This window comes from Zootermopsis nevadensis, unplaced genomic scaffold (assembly GCF_977971745.1).
Source record: "Zootermopsis nevadensis isolate Lab colony 2312 unplaced genomic scaffold, Znev_1.0 Znev_ptg000028l, whole genome shotgun sequence".
Lineage (NCBI taxonomy): Eukaryota > Metazoa > Arthropoda > Insecta > Blattodea > Termopsidae > Zootermopsis > Zootermopsis nevadensis.
This window is the reverse complement of record NW_028259160.1, coordinates 16,509,303-16,533,722: the sequence shown is the minus strand read 5'-3', so window position 1 is coordinate 16,533,722 and position 24,420 is coordinate 16,509,303. Positions and strand designations below refer to the sequence as shown.

The 24,420-nt window shown below is 37.6% G+C and overlaps 2 protein-coding genes across 5 annotated transcripts; one reads left to right on the top strand and one right to left on the bottom strand.

Moving 5' to 3' along the window:
- The first annotated feature begins 405 nt into the window (after positions 1-405).
- On the top strand, positions 406-21,862 carry obe (activating signal cointegrator 1 complex subunit obelus). Of its 4 annotated transcripts, none has more exons than XM_022057586.2 (33): positions 406-477; positions 1,165-1,317; positions 1,928-2,037; positions 2,191-2,342; positions 2,904-3,182; positions 3,831-3,971; positions 4,436-4,556; positions 5,032-5,209; positions 6,270-6,391; positions 7,173-7,318; positions 8,083-8,476; positions 8,685-8,797; positions 9,121-9,369; positions 9,469-9,689; positions 10,329-10,434; positions 10,821-11,045; positions 11,741-11,860; positions 12,179-12,293; positions 12,536-12,672; positions 13,273-13,449; positions 13,693-13,918; positions 14,020-14,161; positions 14,572-14,683; positions 14,915-15,083; positions 15,390-15,610; positions 15,909-16,307; positions 16,519-16,920; positions 17,397-17,888; positions 18,349-18,539; positions 18,854-19,022; positions 19,323-19,589; positions 20,098-20,452; positions 20,609-21,862. In XM_022057586.2, exons 2-33 carry the CDS (start codon positions 1,187-1,189, stop codon positions 20,779-20,781), a joined length of 6,555 nt encoding a protein of 2,184 aa, XP_021913278.1. In that variant the 5' UTR covers positions 406-477; positions 1,165-1,186; the 3' UTR covers positions 20,782-21,862. The 4 variants fall into 4 exon arrangements, with proteins under 4 accessions (XP_021913278.1, XP_021913276.1, XP_021913277.1 ...); XM_022057584.2 differs by having other exon boundaries at positions 432-646; positions 1,185-1,317; XM_022057585.2 differs by having other exon boundaries at positions 432-646.
- Alg2 (alpha-1,3/1,6-mannosyltransferase Alg2) lies at positions 21,314-24,255 on the bottom strand. The gene has a single exon (XM_022057614.2). It carries the CDS (start codon positions 24,057-24,059, stop codon positions 22,830-22,832), a length of 1,230 nt encoding a protein of 409 aa, XP_021913306.1. The 5' UTR covers positions 24,060-24,255; the 3' UTR covers positions 21,314-22,829.
- Positions 24,256-24,420: the final 165 nt, after the last annotated feature.

The window sequence follows — 24,420 nt, the reverse complement described above, 5'->3', positions numbered from 1 at the left end:
GATGTTTCAGAGGTCCTTGCTGTCTCCATCATCAGGGCCCTGATGATGGAGGCAGCAAGGACTTCTGAAACGTCCGTAAACTTCTACCAGACTTCACGGCTCAATAACCCACAAGACAGCCATCTTCAGTACAAAAACAGATTTCGTAACAGCTATTCGTTATACTACTTTCCGTCATATGATTTTTTTTTTTCAAGTTTCATAGTTCAAATATTTTTCTTTGATTGTCACAAATCGATTATTCGAGAATCGTCTGATTGATGTTATCGAATGGCACATTCCGTTAAGCTTCGCTAGTATATTATTATCGACCTAGTCAAGATACTGATCGTGAACATCGTATTAACTTCTCCAGGCTACTTATAGATGGCAGCCCATGAGTATTTGCATTTCTAGAATAAGACTGTCGAACCATTTTATGGATGCCGCTGACATAGATAACCTATCTGCTTTTTACGGATCTGGCAGTAGCAGTTGGTAAAAGCACAGTTTTGTTTGGTAGACAGTCCAGTGGCCTGTTTAGGTGTTTTCGAAAGCTGTGAGCAAGTTATCTGAAAATAATTCACATGCTGTTGCAATTTTGCCAGTTCATGTTACTGTTTTTAATTTTCGAGTGTGACGTTCCATGTGACACAAATGAAGACTGGTAAAATAATTCAGATATTGTTTCTTCTGCTCTGTCGTCATCATTATAACATACAGGATCTTTATCCATACGTATTAGATATAGAAGTGTCTCACATATAGCTGTATGCGAAATAAAATAGCATTTCCTGTTGCCAAATGTTTATTTCAAAAGTTGTGCAATAGGATTGTAATTTTATGCTAGTTTTATAAAAATGTATTTATGATATACTGGCCTGGAGAAATTGAATTTACACAAACACAAATTTATGTTGCTGTTCCTGACAGCAATAAAATGTAACTCATGTATAATAGGAACCTGAGGTTAGCTCTTTCTATCAGATGCAACTGAGTAGGTGCCCCTCCCCCCAATTTTAACCTGAAGACGGAAGCAGATCCAGCTTCCGAAATGTAGCGTTGTTCAACATATTAATTGCCATTGGGAACCACAAATCTTCGTGTTTATTATGTTGGGTCTTTCATGATGTACGTGTTTTCGTCTCTGTGTTTGTGCATTTGTATTCATATTTTTATATTCAGATGATTTGCTGCTGCTACAGATATGGAATACAAACTTCCTCGCCTCACTAGTTCCTTTCGGGCGTTTTCGGATTTAGTTCGACCAAATAGTTTAATATCAGAAGATGATGATATACAGGCGTATCGACAGTGGAAAGCAAATCGACTGAAAGAGTGAGTTTTTTTCTGTTTATTATACTGAAACTATTTTAGTGACATGTCACATTAAATAATTCTACAAGTAAAGTGCCAAGTTAGATAATTTCTGATTTGTTTAAATACATATTTTTAATGCCCAAAAGATAGTTCAATGTATTTAGAGAACCGCTTTAAGACATGAGCTAAATTTAAGTGTATTAACTTTGTGCTTGTCATTAGTTTAGATCTTGATCTGAAATGTTTTGTTACAGAACAGGCAGCCAGTAGCTCCTACTCTTTTTTATTAACCTCCCGTTTTTCTCTAGCTCTAACGAACTAACTAGATGACTTATGGAACCAGAAGGTTCATCACCGAATCAACCAAAGCCCTCCACCAGACCCAGTCCTGATCGAACAAAATCCAGTCTCCTTCAACTCCTTTTTCTCTTCCTCTAGCTGGCGAAAGTTTCCAATGTATTTGTCAAGGATTTTTTTGAGAGTTTTGATACATTAATAATGCCCATGAAATCTTGAGATGCCTTGCGGAATCAGGGACCCGCTTTGCTAACAAAACTAAACAGGGACTGTTTTGATAAATATTATAAAATGTGACAGCATTCTAGCGTACCCTTTCATTGTATTGTAGGGGTCTCACATGGACGGACATACAGCATGTTATAGAGAAGGATGGAAGATTACCGAAAGATACTGTAAAACATTTGCATTGCCTTCGGACACTGGCCGTTGACCTGACTGGTAAGGAATGAGCAGTGACGTTATTTCAGTATGTTGGATCTATGAAGAAGGAAAATGATAAATCAGGGGTTGTCATCCTTTCCAGACCTGGGACCACATTCGTGCTTATCGATCCTGAGGTCGAAAAGTTATAGCTGAAGTTTGTGTTCACAGGCGGTGAGCAGAGTAAGGAAACAGTGGACGAGGCAGCTGTTTTTCTGCTGAGACTTTTTCTGTGCGAGAGTCTCGTTTCCCAGAAGCATCTGTTGATGCTTAAGCAGATGTTTGGGTCAGTCTCGTCAAACTTAGCTGCCAAAGTGTGTCATGTAAGGGGCCTTCAGAATTACCTGTATTCTAGTTTAAGGCTGAATGTTGAATTTGTAGTTCTTGACACAGAATACTCGGTGAACTACTGGAATAAAGAAGATAAGAGGCTGGAAACATGATTTTCTCAGTAATGTGTTGTGTATATGCGGGGTGGCCCGAGAAGTCATGTACCCCCACTTAAATACCATGTGGTGAGAGTCGCTGTACATCAAGTGAATCTGCATGTGCACCGTCATGTTTCAAGCGTGGCATGATGCACTGCCGTGTTCTGCGTGACGTGCCAAAGAATTTGAGGCGTCATGGAAATGAATGCCTGTTTCACAGCCCTCTGCAACTTGTCTCTTGATAATAAGTAAGGGTACGGTGATTTCTCGGCGATCCTACATGTAGCATGAATTTCTGATCCGTGTCACAAATTAATTATATACTGCACAATATTTTTTTTTCTGTTTGTAGACATGTGCTTTCATTAAAAATGAACCTCTGTAAAATCTCCTGGGTTCCTGTCATGAGCAGCTTTTACTGTGTGTTTCATGGCATATAATTCTTCTCCTTTCCAGTGTGTGTCCCTCATTACGTCGCAGTTGTCTGATGAATGCATTGAGTATGTGAAAAGTGGAGACAAGTCACAGAATGGACCTAAGAAACAATTTGGCAAGAATATTAAATTTATCTTCCAGCGGTCTCAACCTTCTTATCCTAACACAAGCTTTCTGGTTGACCTTAGTGCCTCCATAGGCAGTGAGGTGTTGAGGGACTTCTCGATGAAATACGACGACGTTGCTGCGTTAATATCTACCAAAGAAGATATTAAGAAAAATCACATTAAAAAAAATGGGGTTGGTAAATAATTATCCATATTTTGCTGGTTTTTGTGTTTGTGAAGACAGTTTATATTAATCTTGAAGCACAACTGTCTATCGGACATGTAATGTCAGATGTATGTGGGACATCCTTCATACTTTTAATATCCTTCTTGAGAATATGTTGGTGAGCTGAACATAATTGTCTGTAGAGTCATTAAAATACAGAAATCAGTAATGTAGACCAAGGTTTCTAAATATTTTTACAAGTGGGCAACATGGTCATTAAATTCTGTTCTCATAGGCTGGACCATAAAAGCTGATTTATTTTCTACTTGTTCAATAAGCAGAACTAGGTTCCTTTCATTTAAAAAAAAAATTGGTTAATCGTGTAGGGAAATTGCGATTGTTCGAGAAAAGTCTCTGGTATGTCAAACTTATTTTTTCCACTGGACATTAATTGTAATCAAAATTGTGAATTTAAAAGAGTACTGATGGTAGTGTGTTACAGTCTGAATCACTAAATTGTGGTATAAGAAATAATTTTTCAGTTTGTTATCCTGTCTTTTGGTTTGTTTGTTTGTTTGTATTTTCTTTATGCAGTACTTAAAAATCTGAACTTTTCAGGGAATTTTACCTTTCATATATATATCCCCCCCCCCCCCAATTTGTAATGTTTTACAGTTTGGGAAATCATGGTTGGAAAAGGAAGTTCGGAAGTATTACCAAGCAAATAACCCAGCAGGACTCTCTCCTGATGAATTTGCGGACACAATAGTCAATATGCTAAAGTCAGGTCGCTCAAATGATGAACTTCAGAATGAGGTGAGTGACTAAGCATAACGATGTTCATCTGGGTAGTGTTTCATTCTGTGAGACTGTTCTCAAAAATTCCTCACCCTCAGCAGTGTTGTTTCATTTTTGCAAGTATCTTTTATAGGATTCAAAATGGAGACAGAGAATGTTTAGTTTGAGGAACATATAAATATTACACAGTGCCAAACAGGTGATTACAGTCGATTTTCCATCATCGACATTTGTTTCTTGTCCAAACATTTTTATGCTGAAAGCGAAGTAATATTAAATAGTTTATCAATTGACATTCTTTTCATACGCATGCTTATAGAGTAGTCTCCCATAAATGTATTGAAAAAAGGGGTTTTAAAATGCCGTGCTAATAGATTCTGAATATGGTATATTTGGTAGGACTTAGAAATTATTGCAGGGTTGTTCTTTGTATCATTAGACATGGGGTCTGACGAGATTATTCTCGTTTCTGTTTTTCACAGCTGTTTGATTTACTGGGCTTTGACAGATTTGAGTTGATTCAGTCAATTCTGCAGCATAGAAATGACATTATACTTGGTGCATCTGTTGCAGAGGAGAAGAAGTCGCTCGCGTCTCAGTCAGGTAAGATTTATCTCTAGGTCTCTTAGTCGTGCTCGGAATTCCAGAAATACACTCGGCCACTTCCAGAGACAAGTGGCAAATGTAAAGATACTTAAATACTTTCTGTATGCTGTGTATAAGTGTTAAAATTTATTAAAGACTGTATTGAATGACATACTTTATAGATGCAGCTGTAGGACATGTGGATTTAATCCTCTTTTCCTTTATTTGATCACTTCTTTTTTTATTATTCTGCTTTCAAATCTCTGATTACCTGGTTTCATATTTGATGTCTTTTTTCCTTATCTTAATATTTTATAGATGCTTATGCTCATAATCCAAATTTCTGCTCTTTGTGTCAAAATGGGCAACACTGGTCATACATAAAATCTCTGCCAGTATTTGAAGAGTTGCGAAAAGATTGTGTAGAAATGGTTCCGTGGTTATGTAACACGTGGTTGCTTGTTAACTAATAAATTTTAAACATGTATCTCAGCTCCTGACCAAAGAAGACCAAATTATGGATGTCAAGTTGTGGTACAGTCGGAACAAGAGAAACATCTCTTAAAACAAGTTCGCAAGGAAGAGAAGAAATTGAACAAGGCTATAAATCGTAATGATGAGGAGGATGTGGAGGAACCTGAATTTAATCCTGTAGAACTAAGAGCTAAACGGTAAGTTGTCATACTAATAATGCTTTATTAGATGTTGGATGTTAAGAAATGTCTTCAGTTGATCAAGCTACATTTTGATGTCATGAGAGTAATGTTCCCCTTTATTAAATGTTGTGCTTGGATCCTGATTAACCACTTGGCTATTCACCGTAAACATATTGGGTTTCAGTTTCCCCCCCCCCCCCACAAAAGAAAAAAAAAGTTTTAATTTAAATTCTTTTAAAATCTTGAACATTTTATTCTAGAAGTCCTGCTATGCAGAAAGTTCTTGTACAGGGCAAAGTTTGTATGTTTTACATGCCATGATATGTCTTCCTCAAGAAAAATTCTTATGTTTAAATGTCTTAAGTGAGTTTACTGTAATTACTCACACATTCAGGATTATTTTTTATTAACCGACACTTTTATGTTTACGTTACATTTTTAATATTTAATATAATACCATGAAACATATACTTTTCTACGAATGTGTCAAAGTAGTGTCTTAAACCTAAACATTGAGTGACATCCTTGAAGCCTAAAAACTCTGCACACTCGAGAATCAAAATTGTACAGAAATTTGGTCATAGTTGCTGTCCTTGAGAATTAATTGCTGTAATAATATCAGGTGAAGAGCATAAATTGCGAACTGCCTGTTCATGGTATTTTCATCATGCTCCTGTTAATTCTTATGTCTAGGTATTTTGTCTTTGATTCTATAGTCTAAATCACCCTCAGTCTGTGTTCTTCACTTATAGTGAGAGTCCATATATTATTATTGCATTAAAAAAATCCCGTTACGTGTCAATTTTGGCACTTAAGGGAGAGGAGGTATAGCTCCTACTCATTGTTAACCTCAGCACTAGATAGGGGTGAGTGGTCAGCATCATGCCCTGACCACGCTTTACCCCCAGAAAAGACAGGAGGCTGGGTGGGCACAAGAGCCAGTCTGGACGCAGAGGCTAGAATAAAATCCTTTTTGTCTGTCGGGGATCAATCCCTGGTCGCCCAGCCCGTAGCCAGTCAATATGCCGACAGAGCTAACCAGCTTTCTGCTTCTATAATGCGAAACAAATTTCAGGCAAGCAGCATTAAAGACCGCTATGAACGCTCCGATATTCCAAGACCGATCAAGAGTGACACAGTCACAGGAGAAGTATCCCCATGTGTACGATTCTCAGAGACAAGTCCAGCAGTCATCAGGTGTGTTATATGCTGTTTTTATTATTTCACATCATTTCCTCCGTGAAGAAGAAAGATGACAGTGGACTGAGAAAATATGTTGTGTTATCATTTATTATTTCCCAAACTTCTTTTCATTCTTTTCCATACACCAAACTCCATTACCAGTTCAAAATTAATGATACATTAAATAACTTATCCTGCAGCGAGGCCTTAACTACATATTGTGCATGTGACATCGTATTTTTTCAATGTTTGTTTCCAGTGTATGAAATGCTTCTGTAGAATCTGGCACTATTAAAATATGAACACTCGAACAAACTGCACTTATCAATAAAATGTGACATTGCAAAACAAAGTCCACGGAGCAGAGTCCTTCTTGAAAAGCTAATAGTACACACAGTTGATCAAGAAATTTTCTGTCTGTATGGAACCTGAAGGTTGATTACCATGTTCACAGTCTGTATCCTGAGCTAGATGAATTTAATCCACACCCTCCAGACCCTGTTTTTCAAAATCAATTTTGAAATCCTCCCAGCTATGTGCAGGTCTTCTGAGTGAACTCTTTCTTTCAGTCTTTCCAACAAAAATTTCGTACGGATTTCTAATGTCCCCATGTGTGCTACATGCCCCACCTATTTCATCGTGTTTTCTTGGTTCACATTTGTATGAGTATATCTAGCTTTATGTCTCAGATGCTTGTTAAATATAGTAAGGTCTTACAACTGTTCAGTCTGTGACAAAAGTTATACTGTTGTGAATGTCAAATGGTAAAATGAGTTTGAACTTATTTCCCCAACAGGATTCATAGCTGGTGTTAAAGTGATGCTGTCTTCGGATGTAAAAAGGACTGATAACAAGCAGTACGAGGAAGTGAACATTCCAGTATCAGAACCAGCGCCGCTCTCCGTAGGAAATAATTTAGTATCAATTTCTTCATTGGATGAGGTAACAAGTAGCTTTTTCTGAACTCTTATAGACGTGCATTTTTTTAAAATCAGTATTAATTACGAGGAGGGACAGAATTACTGGAGTCATTGGAGAGTTGTATTAAAAGTCATAGAACTTTGTCACTTTCTTTATGATTTTTTTTATTGTGTTAAGTGTCATTACCAACACAGAAATATTTGTCTGCGTATAGTTGTCGGTATACACGGTGAAGTTGTAATAAGGAAATTCCTAATATATCATTTGAAGTTTTAGACCCAATGATATACAGAACCAAATCCAAATTGAATTTGTCATGGTGTTAATAAATTTAAACTGTGGTACCATACAGATTCATGTATCTTCCTGTCTAACTTTTTGAAAACCTTGACACTATCACTTATTTGAATTTGGTATGAAAACTTGTCTCTTAATTTTAGGAAAGGCAAGAATGAGTGTGTTAGGAAACAAATTGCTGAGGAGAATGTTTCATCTCAGGAGAGATTAAGTAATGGAGAATAATATAGGATCAGTTTCATTTTGCACCTGCCCTGAGGATGAGAGCAGAGATGGCTCTTGAAACGTTGGCAGAAGAAGTGGTTCATTCACCATTCAGCCACCTGACCCGGCTTGTTACCCGAGAGTCTTTCATCAGCTCCAGTCGCCACGAAGGCTTCACTTTATACATCAGTTGATGGGAACATATTTGCTACTATGTTCACATCCGCTGTCTCATTTAGGTTAATAGACAGTAGATTCAGATCTGTGTAATATTTTGTTTACAGATTGGACAAATGGCATTCCAAGGCGTGAAGACCCTAAACCGTATTCAGTCTATCGTGTTTGATACTGCATACCGCACCAATGAAAACCTGCTGATCTGTGCACCTACTGGTGCAGGTAAAACCAATGTAGCCTTGTTGACGATAGTTCATCAGATCAGGCAGTTTATTGACCAGGGCGTTATAAAGAAGGATCAGTTTAAAATCGTATATGTCGCACCCATGAAGGCTCTGGCAGCTGAAATGACCCAGAACTTCAACAGGAAGTTGAATTGCCTTGGAATATCTGTGAAGGAACTAACAGGTGACATGCAGCTGACAAAATCAGAAATATTGCAAACACAGATGCTTGTCACTACTCCAGAGAAGTGGGATGTTGTCACCAGAAAGGGCACAGGTAAGACGTTCTACAAAATGTGCACGTGCATTAAGAAGTATAATTGTGGTGGGAAAGTAATATTAAAATAGATCTTACAGAAATGGATATGGGTTAGTTTCAACTGGCTTAAGATAGCGTCCTATGAACATGGTATTATCTGTAAAAAGAGGTTGTTGTTTTTTTTACTGCAGTAATGCAGTTATTAATTTTAAAATATGTTTTGCAGGAGATGTTGCATTGACGAATCTGGTCAAATTACTCATCATTGACGAAGTGCATTTATTGCATGGGGACAGAGGCCCAGTTGTGGAAGCACTTGTTGCGAGAACTTTACGACTGGTGAGTGTGCTTTGTGGAAACATTTGCAAGGAAGTATAACATTGTTTGACTTCATAACTAGACCAGTTCCTTGTTTGAAGGAATGGTAAACTTATAATATCATCTCCATCCTAAATTTTAAACCGGTCTACATATTTTGACGAAACATGGTTTGAGGATTTACAACTAGAGGCAGCCATGTTTCCTACCATCAGTAATACCAATATGGTAGCTTTGCAGTTGTGGATTGTGACTTTTTCAAAAGTGTTAGCAATTGATGTTTGGTTAACCTTGTATCTTCTAAGGTCAGTGTATTCAGTGTCGTTGCTTTTTTATGTTAACAGGTGGAGTCGTCACAGAGCATGATTCGTATCGTGGGTCTTTCAGCCACGTTACCAAATTATGTGGATGTGGCAAAATTTTTGCGAGTAAATCCCTACATTGGTCTCTTTTACTTTGACTCGCGTTTCCGTCCAGTGCCTCTTAGCACAACATTTGTTGGCGTGAAAGCGATCAAACCATTACAGCAAATGAGTGATATGGATCAGATTTGCTATGAAAAAGTTGTTGACATGGTGCAGAAAGGGCATCAGGTTTGTTGATCATATTTGTTAAAAATTTATCTTAAATGTGTGATTAGGAATTTAATTTCATTGCTTAAGTTTATAGTATAAATTATATTTTTAATGCAGGTAATGGTGTTTGTTCATGCTCGTAATGCGACTGTGAGGACAGCAATGATACTGAAGGAAATGGCACTTCAGCACAACCAACTGAAGATATTTGAGCCGGATGAAAATGGAGGTGTTGGACTGGCAATGAAAGCCCTGAGTCGGTCACGTAACAAGCAGCTGGGGGAGTTGTTTCCATGTGGTTTCTCTGTACATCATGCAGGAATGTTGCGCTGTGATCGGTGAAGTTCATTCAAGTTCTTTTGAATAATACCTACGTTGCTATATAATCACAGCATAGCTGTTGTTTGTCTCAAATTTACACGTGACTTCTCTAATTTTCATATAAAAATAAAAAAAAAAGTAAGGTAAAGTTGTCCCACTATATGCCATGGAGGCGCTTCAGGGGGAGAGGTGAAAAAGCTCCTACCCACCCTTAACCTTGACACTACGTGGGGGTGAGTGGTTAGCATCACGCCCTGGCCGCTCTTTACCCCGGGAAAGGACCCCAGTACCCATTGGCTAGGAGGCTGAGTGGGCCCCAGAGCTGGTCCAGTCGCAGAGGCTGTAGGAAAAATCCTCTGCCCTCCGTCAGGGATCAAGCCCCGGTCGCCCAGTCTGTAGCGGGTCTCTATGCTGACTGAGCTATCACAGCTCACCTAATTTACATATAACATAATTTAATTGTACATTCTATACACCATTTCATATGATGGCAATGGCATTTTGTACCAAAATAACTTTTGCTGCAAATATATAGATTATCATACATTGACATCCTAACCTCAAAATTTTTGTGACATGTTATTTTGTCGATTTATACTCTTTGTTATTTTTATTAAAGATATATATTTATCTTTGTATTTTGTTTCATACCTTAGATCAATGGTGGAAAAATATTTTGGTGATGGCTTAATCAAAGTTTTGGTTTGTACTTCAACCTTGGCCTGGGGTGTGAATCTGCCTGCACATTGTGTGATTATTAGGGTAAGTCATATTATTGATTTTGGTGTCATGTAATGTTCATTTATGAGTTTTATCAGTATTATTTTCCAACTCCATTTCATTACTGGCCTTGTGTGGAATTTTTGTGATCTGCGTGACTTGTTTGTCTTTATATTATTCCCAGACAATTTTACATTTTTGTCATAGACAAGTACTTGTTTTAGGCCATTTAGTTCCAGCCCTTTCTCATTCTCTTGGTATATTCTAGAGAACATTTTCAAGGTAACCTCTTAAATACATATGTTTATTATGTTTTCAGGAGTTCACATTTATTTTATTTAATAAATTGTCTTGAAAATACTTAATAAAAACTACAGTGTTTTCATGTATACTGATTGCTGTAATCTTTCATGTTTTGTTTTTTTAAGGGAACAGAAATCTATGATGCAAAGCATGGTTCATTTGTGGACTTGGGAATTCTTGACGTATTACAAATTTTTGGACGAGCTGGCCGCCCTCAGTTTGACAGATCTGGTCATGGAGTTATCATTACAGCTCATGAAAAACTGAGCCATTACTTGTCTCTTCTGACAAATCAGTTTCCCATTGAAAGTAATTTTATTGCTTGCCTGATTGATAATCTAAATGCAGAGGTAATATATATTTGCTGTCTTATGCTATAGCATATTTCTTTGTGGGTATGTGGTGTAAGAATTATAAAAGGATGTTTGCCAGACTGAATGTCTCAATACACTATTCCCAGATGTGGCATGTATTTGCCCTATTCCTTATTATTGTATTTAAAAACAAAATTACATGTTCCATATGTAATTCTGTCAATTTGGTGAATCACAATTTCAAGGTCAATCAGTCCCTCATCCAAACGTGTTTCTGCTGCTAATGCAGCCTGTTTGAGCATTGATATGTTTAATTAAGATTGTATTTTGCTTACTTATAATTAGTCAGCTTTTTAAATCTTTTTTTTCTCTTTTAGTAATTTAATTATTATTGTTGATGTTTGTAAAATGTTACTTTTATTGTTTCATTATTCATTACAGCAAATTTTAGGTGCATTTGTATCCCTGTGAAGTGGCTATTAAAATTACTTCTTCATTCTCTGTGTAAAAAGAAAACTTGAGAATGGCTGAACAGATTGCATGAAATTTGATATTTAAAAATTTTACTAACGTTTTTCAGCACATTTTGAGTTTGGTTAAAAAACTTAATATATATATATATATATATATCATTGAGGTTGATATAATAATTTCTATGATACAAATGCTGTTTGTGATAGTGTTAGAAGAAGTGTGTGGTAGCACTGTATGTAATTTTTGTTGTATTTAAGGTAACGCTTGGAACAATTTCAAATGTTGATGAAGCTGTGCAGTGGCTGAGCTACACTTACTTGTTTGTTCGGATGAAAATCAATCCCCAGTGCTATGGTATCAACTATCAGGATGTTTATGTAAGTAGCGATTTCTTGTGATTTAAACAAAACCACTATCTTGCAAACATCTACAGGAAAAACCTCTATACAGCATGTGAAAGTGTGGATTGTGATCTTCCGGGTTGTGATGCTATGTAGTTATGAAGGTGGCCCTCTAAAGCATCGGTAACCATCTGCAAGGCAATGCTGTGTCAACCACAGTATTTTTTTTTCATTTTTGTTTCTGTAGTGTAGTAACAGTTGGGAGTAACTATGAACTTGAGTCAGCTCTAAACCCATTAAGAAACCGTCCATTGATAATCACTATATTTCATCATGAAATACATGTTTCTACAGGTTGATCCCACATTAGAGAAGAAAAGAAGAGAATTAATTGAATGTGCTGCTCAAGCCTTGGATAAAGCTCGAATGGTCAGGTTCAATGCTCGAACTGGAGATATGAATGCTACAGGTAATGACAGAATGGTTTGATTTGCTATATTCAAAATAATAAAATTCCTGTATATTATCTTCCATCCTAATTTAATTGAAAACAGTATTTTGGAAAATGGAATCTGTTTCTGTTGTGTTCTGGTTTTTCTTAATAATATTATTTTGCATTTTAAAAGTACCTGCTTGAGTGTTTTATCTTCAATTCCATTTTACATACCGGATGTTAACTTTTCAATTCCTTCTTGTTTCTTGAAATTTCAGATCTTGGTCGAACTGCTAGTCACTTTTACATAAAGCATGCTACAGTTGAGATTTTCAATGGCCTGATGGCAGAAATTATGACAGAAGCTGACATTCTGAGTATGATATCAGAGTCTCAAGAGTTTGAACAATTGAAGGTTAGCTGTCATTGTATCTACATCATAAGCAAGCGTTAGTCTGTTGGTCGGTCAACCCAGCCAACAAACTTACCCAGCACACACAACTCAATTGAAGTAACTGATATGTCCAATCCCACCCCACTGGCCCAACCACCCTGGCTTACCCGTGATCCAGTCATCCAGCGTCCCATCCGACGATTAAATGACCTATAAGCATTTTTTTTCTTATTTCTGGTATATCAGTTCTTCAAAATTAATGTTTATGTCCAGTATTTGTTTCACATCCCTTGATTTAACAGTTCTTTTATGTTTGCTGTTTGTTATCTCAGCGGTTTCAGGTATTGTTTATAACAAAATTTGTTATTGGTGTTTGTTGATGTCATTAATATGTTGATTTTATGAATATAGTGTAGTTTTTATTTTAATGCTCTTAAGACATGCATTTGCTTTCATTTCCTTGATTTTTTATCCAGTTTTGATTGTCTGTTCAGTATTTTATAATGTGGGTTTCTCAGTACTGATTTTTATCTTGAACTCTGTTGGAATCTCTTTTGCAGTCGAAAGCAGCAGGTGTAATGTGCATTACCAATGTTTTGCATGTATCGATGTTTCCTTTAGGTACGAGATGATGAACTGGAAGAGTTAGATGACCTGACTTCCGTGTACTGTAAAGTTCCAGTCAAAGGGGGCAGTGAGAATTTGCATGGGAAAGTGAACATCTTGCTGCAGACATTTTTGTCCCGTGGCAGAGTGAACTCTTTTTCTCTCATGTCTGACCAGGCTTATATTACACAGGTATACTATAGTTTTCTTTTAATTTGTTGCTACAGATTAATTTTAAATTCCTGTGTATGTTAGATCTCTTATATACATTACTTTGTCGTGAAAATAATCATGCAAGTTGTGATGCTTAATACTGAATTTCTGCGAATACACTCTGACAACCTTTGGTGTCGAGTATATCTTTGTTATGAAGTTAATCATGAAGTGAAGTGATAGGAAAATCAGTATTTTCAGGATGTATTTTTAACGTTACAGAATGCAGTTAGGATAACAAGAGCATTGTTCGACATAGTACTGAGAAAAAACAATCCGATCATGTCTGCAAGGTGCTTAACTCTAAGCAAGATGTTTGAGCAGCAGCAATGGGTTTTTGAGACACCCATGCGACAGTTTCGTATTCTTGGACCAGAGATCATTTATAAAATAGAGGACAGGAAACTTTGCGTTGAGAAGCTGAGAGAGATGGACGTTAAGGAGATTGGTGAGTGTAGCAAACACCACTCGATAGATAATTATAAGGACGATGAGCATAAAGTCATCTCACGGTAATTACTGGAGAGCTTTTTCTGTTTTAATTGATAGGAACAATCCTTCGCCATGCCAAAATGGGTGACACTGTGAAGCGCTGTGCAGACGAGTTTCCCTTCTTGGACATGGAGGCTGTCTTGCAACCAATCACACGCACTGTTCTCAGGATAAGACTCCATATAAGAGCAAATTTTAGGTACGTTAGTACAGTTTTCTTTAGTAACTGTATCACAGAGTGATCCCGTTAGCTTAGACTGAATCACCTACTTCATATTTTAGAAGTCCTAGATTCAAATTTTGACCTGAGACTGGGTATCCGGAGTGAAGTTTTTGTTGTCTTAATCTGTCCCTTCAGGCAAATGCTTTGACATAACTGAATAAAATCTGATGAGAACTGTGATGACGGGGACCAAGATGGTCCCTGAAACGTCTGTTTTTTCTATTAACCAATTGATTGCCCGAGAAAATTTTATTGAATCCACATTTTCACTTCCATGAAAACTTTAAATTGTAACAGTGTGAAGAAGCTAACTTATAAATTTAAAGATGTGCACCAAATAGAATGTTTCAGTGATGTATATTACACCAGATGTTTTCCATTGCTAGATGGAATGACAAAGTCCATGGGAAGACGTCTGAAGCTTTCTATGTTTGGATTGAAGATCCTGATAGTAATTACATGTATCATTCAGAATTCTTTCTGATCACAAAGAAACAGGCAAGCATGCTTCCACACATAATTATTATATATATATTATTATACTATGTTATATTATGGAATTATTAACTAAAGGATACTGGAGGTTGTGTACTAGATATGCAACAAAGAATGACAGTAGATGGTTAAAAAATAGATTTCATATTAATTTAATTAAGTATCTGAGCACTGTGTTACTTTCAGTAATAATTAACTTTCTACAATTTATGTAATACTTTATGTTTCTCACAGGTTTTGTCAAGAGAATCTCAGGAACTAGTAATGACCATTCCACTGATTGAACCAATTCCTTCTCAGTACTCCGTTACAGCTACTAGTGATCGGTGGCTGGGATCCGTGACAAGTATTCCCTTAACCGTTCAAAATCTCATTTTGCCAGAAAGCCATCCACCACACACTGGTGAGTTATTTGAAGCTGCATGAATTCCAGAAATAAAAGAATTTATTTCATGTAACTAAGTATGCTTGTCTTCCTGCCTGCTGTATAAATGCATTAAGATGCACAAAATTATAAATTTACCTTTTTTTTATATGGGTGTGAAACTTGGTGTCTCACATAAAGGGAAAGCGCATAGATCTGAGAGTGCAGAGAACAGGGTGATGAGGATATTTGGACCCAAGAGTGATAAAGTTGCAGGAGGCAGGATAAAACTGCGTAATGAGGAGCGTCATCATTTGTTTTTCTTTTTTCTTTTCTGTACTGCAGATTTACTTGAGCTACAGCCATTGCCTGTAAAGGCTCTTCAAGACCCTCAGCTGGAGATGTTGTACCCATTTGAACATTTCAATCCAATCCAGTCACAGATATTTCATTGTTTATATTACACTGACAACAATGTGCTGCTCGGTGCACCCACTGGGTCTGGTAAAACTATTGCTGCTGAAATTGCCATGTTCCGGGTATTCAAGAAATATCCTGGCTGTAAGGTCAGTGACAATCAGTTCTATTATTCAGAAACTGTCCATAATATAAGTTTAATGAGGGCCGTAATCAGGAATTCAAGGGATTTTAAAGCTGTCATGTCATCGCAACCGGCCTTGCAGCATATCAAGAAGGACTATTCTTTGTGGTTATATTACGTAACTGTAATCTCGAGACTTGCAAGGAATGCAGGAAGTCCGAAGCGTTAAAGGCTGACGCTATCTTTCCTCCTTCACCCCACAAGTCTCAAGATTACAGTCTTACACTGTACTTATGTTAATTGTGATTATTTGTGTTTTGTAGGTTGTGTACATAGCCCCTCTGAAAGCTCTTGTTCGGGAACGTATTGGGGATTGGAAAATAAGACTGGAAGGGAAACTAAACCGGAAGGTTGTTGAATTAACAGGTGATGTATCGCCGGACATCCGTGCTATATCTGAAGCTGATGTAATTGTAACGACACCTGAGAAGTGGGACGGCATCAGTCGTAGCTGGCAGACGCGTAATTATGTCCGTGATGTTGCTCTTATTGTGATTGATGAGATCCATCTGCTGGGAGAGGATCGTGGTCCAGTACTAGAAGTGATAGTATCCAGGACCAATTTCATAGCGTCACACACGTCTCGGACTCTCCGCATCGTGGGCCTTTCAACAGCGTTGGCCAATGCAAAGGATTTGGCAGACTGGCTTGGCATTGGACAGGTAGGAATGAAATGGGGGTATTTTCAGAATGCTGTATATTATCTTCATAAATGTGATCATCTTTGTCTGCAAATTGTTCAGATACAGACACAATCAAAACAGTTTCCCATCATCTAACAATAAAATAACTGGATGTGCGGTGTAGTCTACATGCTTTATAAAACACTTGTTTGTATCCAAGACTGGTTTATTGGTGTGTGTTTTTTTGCAGATGGGTTTGTACAACTTCCGTCCATCGGTACGTCCAGTACCACTTGAGGTCCACATTTCAGGATTCCATGGCAAGCATTATTGTCCTCGTATGGGCACCATGAACCGACCAACATTTCAGGCAATTCGACAGTACTCGCCAGCAAAGCCAGCTCTTGTGTTTGTTTCATCTCGGAGACAGACTCGGCTAACGGCACTAGATCTCATCGCTTACCTTGCGGCTGAAGATGATCCTAAGCAGTGGCTTCATATGAGTGAACAAGAGATGCAGCAAATTGTTGGTGGAGTGAAAGATTCAAACTTGAAACTTACATTGGCATTTGGTATTGGTATGCATCATGCCGGTCTTCAAGAGAGGGATCGTAAGACTGTGGAGGAATTGTTTGTCCATCAGAGGATACAGGTTTGTACATAATACCCCTGTACAGAGCAGTGGTTCTTCAGTTATTGGTATGAAATTGGAAGATGAATGTAGATTTCATGTGTCCACCATATTGTTATCTTAGGTTATGAGGAAGGGAAGTTGATGGAACTGGTTCAGGACTGTTCTCGGGGAAAAGCTGTGGTATTAAAAGTGTTGAGATTTTAGATTTTTCTAGCAGAGAATTAAATCCAGATCCAGAGAAGTACTGAGAACTTGGTGAGATTTCAGTCTATCGTGGCAGTGCGTATGAAGGTCACTGTCTACCAAGATCGTGCACCATGTAGCCTGGTAGAAATTTACCAGGCTGCATGGCGCAGAATTCCAGAAGACAGTCATTTTGAATGAGTACTTGATTAATACAATCGTTCTTTCCACTTTCCTCTGTGTGAACCATGTAATTAATGTTCATTAAAGGCGTATTGTATGTCTGGGAGTAAAGATTATTATTATTTCAGATCCTTATTGCAACAGCAACCTTGGCATGGGGCGTGAACTTTCCAGCTCACTTAGTTGTGATAAAAGGAACCGAGTACTACGATGGTAAAACACACCGTTATGTGGACATGCCCATTACAGATGTCCTGCAAATGATGGGACGTGCAGGTCGTCCGCAGTTTGACGACAGTGGCATTGCAGTTGTTCTGGTTCATGATGTCAAGAAGAATTTCTACAAAAAATTCTTATATGAACCTTTCCCTGTGGAGTCAAGTCTTCTGGAAGTCTTGCCTGATCATCTGAATGCTGAAATTGTAGCAGGAACTGTGCAGACAAAGCAAGATGCCCTCGACTATCTTACTTGGACGTACTTCTTTAGAAGACTGCTTCAAAACCCTACATACTACAAACTAGAAACACTGGAACCAGAAGATGTCAACGGTTTTCTTTCAAATCTGGTACAGCGGTCACTTAATGTCCTAGGAGAAGCTTATTGTATATCAGTGGATGACGTAAGTGATAAATAATATTAACCCTTATTGGAGGTCTGTCAATGTTAAAGTTTGCTTTGGAACCTTAGGGATTTAAATTTAATAAGAATTATTTTATTATTAACACATTTTTCTCTTAACCCTTTCACATCTCATTGCTTGTTTCGCAAAGATTGAGAAACGCTGAGCAGAACGAGTGTGCAAATATATTGTACTCCAGTTTTAATACGCAGTTTCCGAAAGCTCTGTGTGGTTTTGCATCTTCCATTTGTAACTTTAGTTTGCTCTCAAGTGGAACCTAGTTGTTTTTTAAGCATGATTTCCAACATGCCATCCATTGCCATTTATTTATTTCATGCAAAATAGTCTAAGCCTCTATGAAGCGAACAATTCAGTGTTATGTTTCACTGATATTGTCCATATCGCTAAGCATGGAGTGAATTTTATTGCATGTATGCCCAACCAGGATGTTACTTTGCAGGATTGCCGTGGAGTTCATCCAACATCCATGGGTAGAATAGCCTCATTCTATTACCTGTCTCACCAAACAATGCAGCATTTCCAAGACAGCCTTAGACCTGACTCAAACGTAGAACAGTTGTTGAAAATTCTGAGTGATGCTCACGAATATGATCAGTTGCCTGTACGACACAATGAAGATGGCCTAAATGGGTGAGTACGGACATCGCTGGAGAAACTCGTACAGAGTTAAGCAGAACACTGACTGAGATCATTATCATTCATTAGTGCCTCATAAATGGGACAGGTTCATCGGAAACCGCTCAAAAGTGAATACCGGAGATCTGTTTGGTCCAGTCACAATCACTTTAAATCGTGCGAGTCAAAAGTGCTCGGTGCTTGTGTGCATAGTACACAGTTCATTTCATTGTGCAACTAGAATTTGGGTTCTCAGTGTAACAATTATGAAGAGGCTGTATTCTAGGATGTAGGTCTGTGATGGTGAATCGCTTTCTGTTCCGTTTCAGTGAACTTGCCAAGAGCTGCCCACTACAGGTTGACCAGTATTCGCTAGATTCTCCTCACACGAAGGCCTTACTGTTGCTTCAAGCCCACTTTTCCAGACTTCAGCTACCGTGCACAGATTATCTGACTGATCTGAAATCTGTTCTGGATCAGACTATTAGGATTTTACAGGCGAGTTCACTTAGTGTGAAAATGATGTTCCCTTTATAATATCATAGCTTTAATAGATTAAGAGGGCCAGCTTAGTGTGACTTATGAACCAGATGAACAGGGTTGTGCCTTGAAATAGACCATTATCACCTCCTAAATTCTTACTTATTTTCCATTCATGTTTATTTCTGCATTTCATTCAGTGATATTTTTGCCCGTGCAGTTGAGAGAATCTTGTTAAATAATGTAAGAACTAATCATTTAACCCTGATAATGTGACTAGTTTCTCATGAAATAACATAATTTGTTTGTGAATTATAGGCAATGATAGATGTATGTGCTGAACGTGGTTGGATGTCAACCACGCTGCGTACCCAGCAGATTATGCAGATGGTGATCCAAGCTCGATGGGTTCAGGATTCTCCACTCCTTACTCTGCCACATTTGGAACCACATCACATGTACCTCTTCATGAAAAAGGGTAGAAAATTACAGACTCTGCCTCTCCTGAGGGCTGTCTCATATAAACACTATTCGGCTCTAGCTGACATTTTGAGGGCAGAGTTTGATGAAGGAGAAATAGAACAGGTTGGTCCAAATTAATGTTACAGGTCTCAGTTGTAGTACATAATGCACGTATTACATTATAATTTTTAAATATTCATAGTCGGGAGCAGATTAAATGTTACAGCTCCAGGAGAACCTCATTACCAAGTTACGGCCCACATTTCCTTTCTGAAATTTCCAGCGGGTCATTATACCTTCATTGCTTTTCATAGCAAGTGTTCAAAGTAAAACGCTGAATTGGAAGCTGATATTGCAACAAGATTCTATTAATTCGCTGGGGGAAGAATCATGTCCAAACTAGCTCTAGAGCACACAAATTTCTAATATCAGATTTGTGCAAGGGGCTTTTTTTTTACCAAGGGTAAAGTGGCAGGAGTGTGAAGCTGACCACTTTCCATCTAGTGTTGAAATTTAGAATGTGTGGAGTATTGCCTCCACTTCCTCCGTACACCTTCATAGTGTGGTGCTAAGACACAGAGACAACTTTATGATTTTATTATGACATGTTCATTGCCTTATTTTTTTCTAGGTACACAAGGTTCTTTGTGAAATGCCAGTTCTGAATGTGAATATTAGTATATGTGGATGGTGGGAAAATGAAAATGTTGAAGAAGAAAGACATTTCAAGCAGCCGCCCACAAAATGTGATTGGATTCAAGTTCATGCTGATCAGGAATACACACTTATGGTACGACTCGAACGCGTCAACAGGGCAAGAGAACCGAAAGTTCACAGTCCTCGATTTCCTCGTGGAAAAGATGAAGGCTGGTTTCTGACATTGGGTTGCATAGAGACTGGAGAACTTTTGGCAATGAAACGAGTCTCTGCAGTAAGAGGTAGCAGGAACTGCCAACAGCTTACATTCTTTACTCCAAAGACGACAGGTAAGAAGCTACATGGAAATAACTTTTATATTTTATAAGGTGGTAAATTTCTTGTCTCATCACACATTCACCAATCAGTGTAGGAAACAAGATTACCTACAAACTGTCGTGAAATGCTGAATAGTTCTATAAATAGTATTACTTTTTTTCTTTCAGGTCGTTTGATTCTCACCTTATATATTCTGTCTGACTGCTACTTGGGACTTGATCAACAGTACGATTTGCAACTTGACATCATCCCAGTCAGTCTTAAAGTTCAGACGAACACTGAGCTGAAGGAGTCTGAATTCATCTCAGATTCTAACAGCGTACAAGGAAAGGAATGTTGAGCACAAAGAAAATAAACGCAATGTTCCACAGGTACTGCTAGTTCCTTTCAGAAGTTTTACGAGATACTGTCAGTTTTAGTGGAAAAGTTTATGGCTTTTTCAACTTTGTTCTTTGAAGATGACTGTCTTGTGGCAAAAGTTACTGACCTTTCGTAGTTTCTACCTTTATCAGCATCCTAATGATGGAAGCAGCAAGCACTTCTGAAATGTCAGTAAACTTTCACGAGACTACATGGTACAACATCCAAGAAGACAGTCATCTTTATTCTTGCCACCGTGAGAACCTGAAGTATCACCACGCATTCTTTGAATGTGGTGCTAGAACTGGGTAATTGTATATTGTATGGCTTGGCTGTGCACGCACCCTAAGGGTTGACTGCTTTAAGTTATCACAAATATTGAATTCCAGACTGTTGTTGGTTACATTTTTACTCATATGTAGGATTGAAATTGTCATTGTAATTGAGTACAGATTAATTTATTGTTCTGAGCATGTATGATTCATATTTCATAAAATGAGATTTATATCTGATTTGTTATGTTGCCAGGAATATGTTTATTTACATTCAACACTACAGGAGACATAGAATGTTACATTCTAGTATTCTGGTGAATGAAAATTGGATATGAATGCTAACATGTTGAATATTTTATAGTGTTAAACCATTGCAGTATTTGCATATCAAAATTAAGAAATTATATAATCTTCATGTGTATATTCAAATGGCTTGATCCATATGAATTGTTTATATTTGCTGCTGTATAAGGTTTAGTTTAATCTTCTGTAAAGAACAGGATATTGTTATAAACTATGATACACGTGTAATTGCTGGTTCTGTAAAATAACACACACTGTGATAATTCCTTCCAGTACCAGATGTTATTATTAATTACATGCTGGGATGCTGTTTATCTGTACTATCCCTGACATGTGATACGGTTGAATACATCTTATTTACAGTTTCTCATCACTAGATTTGTGTCTTCCAGTTATATGTAACTCTATCAAGCAGAGTCTTTCTTGAGAAGCTGATGGTAGGTCAGCTAATTAAATTTCTGCTTTTAAGGAACTAAAGTTTCATTATCGTGTTTACATAGACCAACCATTCGATCTGCCTGATCCATTCTGCCTAGTATCCCAAGTGGTGTCTTCCCTTCAGATTATGAATGCATTTCTCATCTAGCTGTGTGCTATATGTCCAGCCAATCTCACCATCCTTGATTTGATCACCCGAATGGTATGTAGTAGACGTATGTACTATGAAACTTCTTTTTATGTGCTTTCCAGTTTTCTTGGTGGTTACAAACATTTTTGAGGAATACATTGCCTCCATCTTTACTTCTGCCCTCAAGATGGGGGTGACAGATCTGGTTTCTTCATAATGCTGTTAACCACCTATAAAAATGCAGATAATGGTAACAAAGAAGACCACAATCCAAATTTTCAGTGTCGTGAAAATCTTGAATATTTCTTCAGTGGGTATGTAATTTTCTCTGTCATCCTGTTACTTCCTTATGGGTGTGCCAGGACACAGCAAGTAATTGGCCAAGATTGTATTCTAAGTGAAACTGAAGATATTGTTTCGGGCCATTCAGAATAAGAAAGGCGTCGGAGAAATACTTTACTCCCACAAATTCTTAGTATTATTACGTTATATATAAACTATCAAATCTAAAACTTCTTGACGATGGTGAAGAGTCAATTGAATAAAAATTTCCTTGGATATTATCCATTGTCTAGTAAATATAGAACGTGAAACGACGTTTCGGAGAAGGGACTCTATCTCCGTCTTCAGGTTCCTGCACAGTTGGGCCCACTAGATAGAGCTAATCCCTAACTCCGGAGATAGAGTCCCATCTCCGAAACGTCGTTTTACGTTTTATATTTACTAGACAATGGATAATATCCAAGGAAATTTTTATTCAATTATATATAAACTAGCTTTGTGGATATATAAGAATTCCATACTTTGCAAATGGAATGTACCAGTTATTCTTTTGTGAAGTCAAAAGAAAAATCTAATTATTATCTTTGGATAACCTTAGATTCAGTCCATTTTGTCCTTCACATCGAGCAGAGACTGTACAATGCCAATTAGCTGATTTGAAAATGCCATAAAAGAAAACTGTTCTTTCATTCTGTCTTGTCCTGCTTTCCCCATTTTTCTTCTCACATCTCCATTTTTAATGCACTTCATCATTGCATCAGCAAAGTCTTCAGGTTTCAAATTACACAGAAATCCTGTTACACCATTCACAACGGTTTCAGTTGGTCCACCGCTGTTGGCAGCAATCACTGGTTTACCCGCATACATCGCCTCAAGAGGAACAATACCAAAATGTTCATTTGGAGGGGTGTAGATAAGACAATGGCACTGGCTCAGCAGTGAAAGCTTTTCCATGTCGGATGGAGATTTCATAAATGTGACATTTTCAGTCAGTCCTAGCGCATTTGCATGACTGACCAGTTCCACGTAATGCTCAACATTTTCCTTCACTCTTGTATCGTAACCACCTGCTATCACTAAATGGATACGTGACCATTCACCAGCAGATAAACATTTCTTGAGTTCACTCATTGCATCCAATGCCAGCTTTAAATTCTTCTTCCTTTCATATCGATTGATTGAAAGAAAAATAACACTGTCTTCAGGAAATTCCATCGCAAGGATCTGGTTTATAGGTAGAGGTGTGGTGTTGTCAAATGCATTAGAATTCATAGTGGGATACAGAACATCAGGTTGAACTTGAAGCCTTTTGAATGTGTCTCTGAACACACCAGCTGTGAATTTGCTGTTTACCAATATCTGATGTGCCTGACCAGTTGTGGTTTCCTCCAGCCAGTTAAGAGGTGCACGATACAAAGATTTCATGACACTGCCTGGCTGACTGAGAAGTTGGTCTGGGAAATGACAATAGAATAATATTTTAAAACCACCAATATGCAGAATCGGCACACAGATGGAAACCTGATCACAGAAAACAATATCTGGTTTAAGTCCACTGAAGAAAACAATATATACTGCAGCATAAATCATGCGAATGTATGCACACAGTGCATGAAAATGACCAAATAAGTTTCTTGGAAGCCAATCTCCAACCACTGTAACAGGCAGGGTTCCATCTCTTGTCTCCACAAAACAATGCTGTGGACTATGGTGTGACGTAACGAAATGAACATCAAATTCCTTTGCTTTTAATGCTAGAGCTGCATCAACTACTAATCTTTCAGCTCCACCAATACCCAAATCTGGATGTAGAAATACAACTTTTGGCATTTTTACACGTGTACAGGATACTGTTCAGTGTCAAACAATTTTCCCTGTTATTCTCTTGATATATAGCTATGATGAAATGTTTGTATTAACCTCTGCACATTCACATGCATCAGTACACGTCTTGCAGTGCATTCAAAACTTGTAAATTTATACCACGTCACTAAAGCAAACCCCCTACTGAACTTCATACCAAAAAATTACGCTTTCAAATCACGATTTGTGACAGCTGATTACAGGTACACCAACAAAAATATCGTTTCTAATACTGTTACGTCTAATATATACAGTGAAATTGTTATTCCTAGACGGTTAGAGTATTTAAAATGTACGTATTAACGTCATTATGAAATTTAATTTCTTG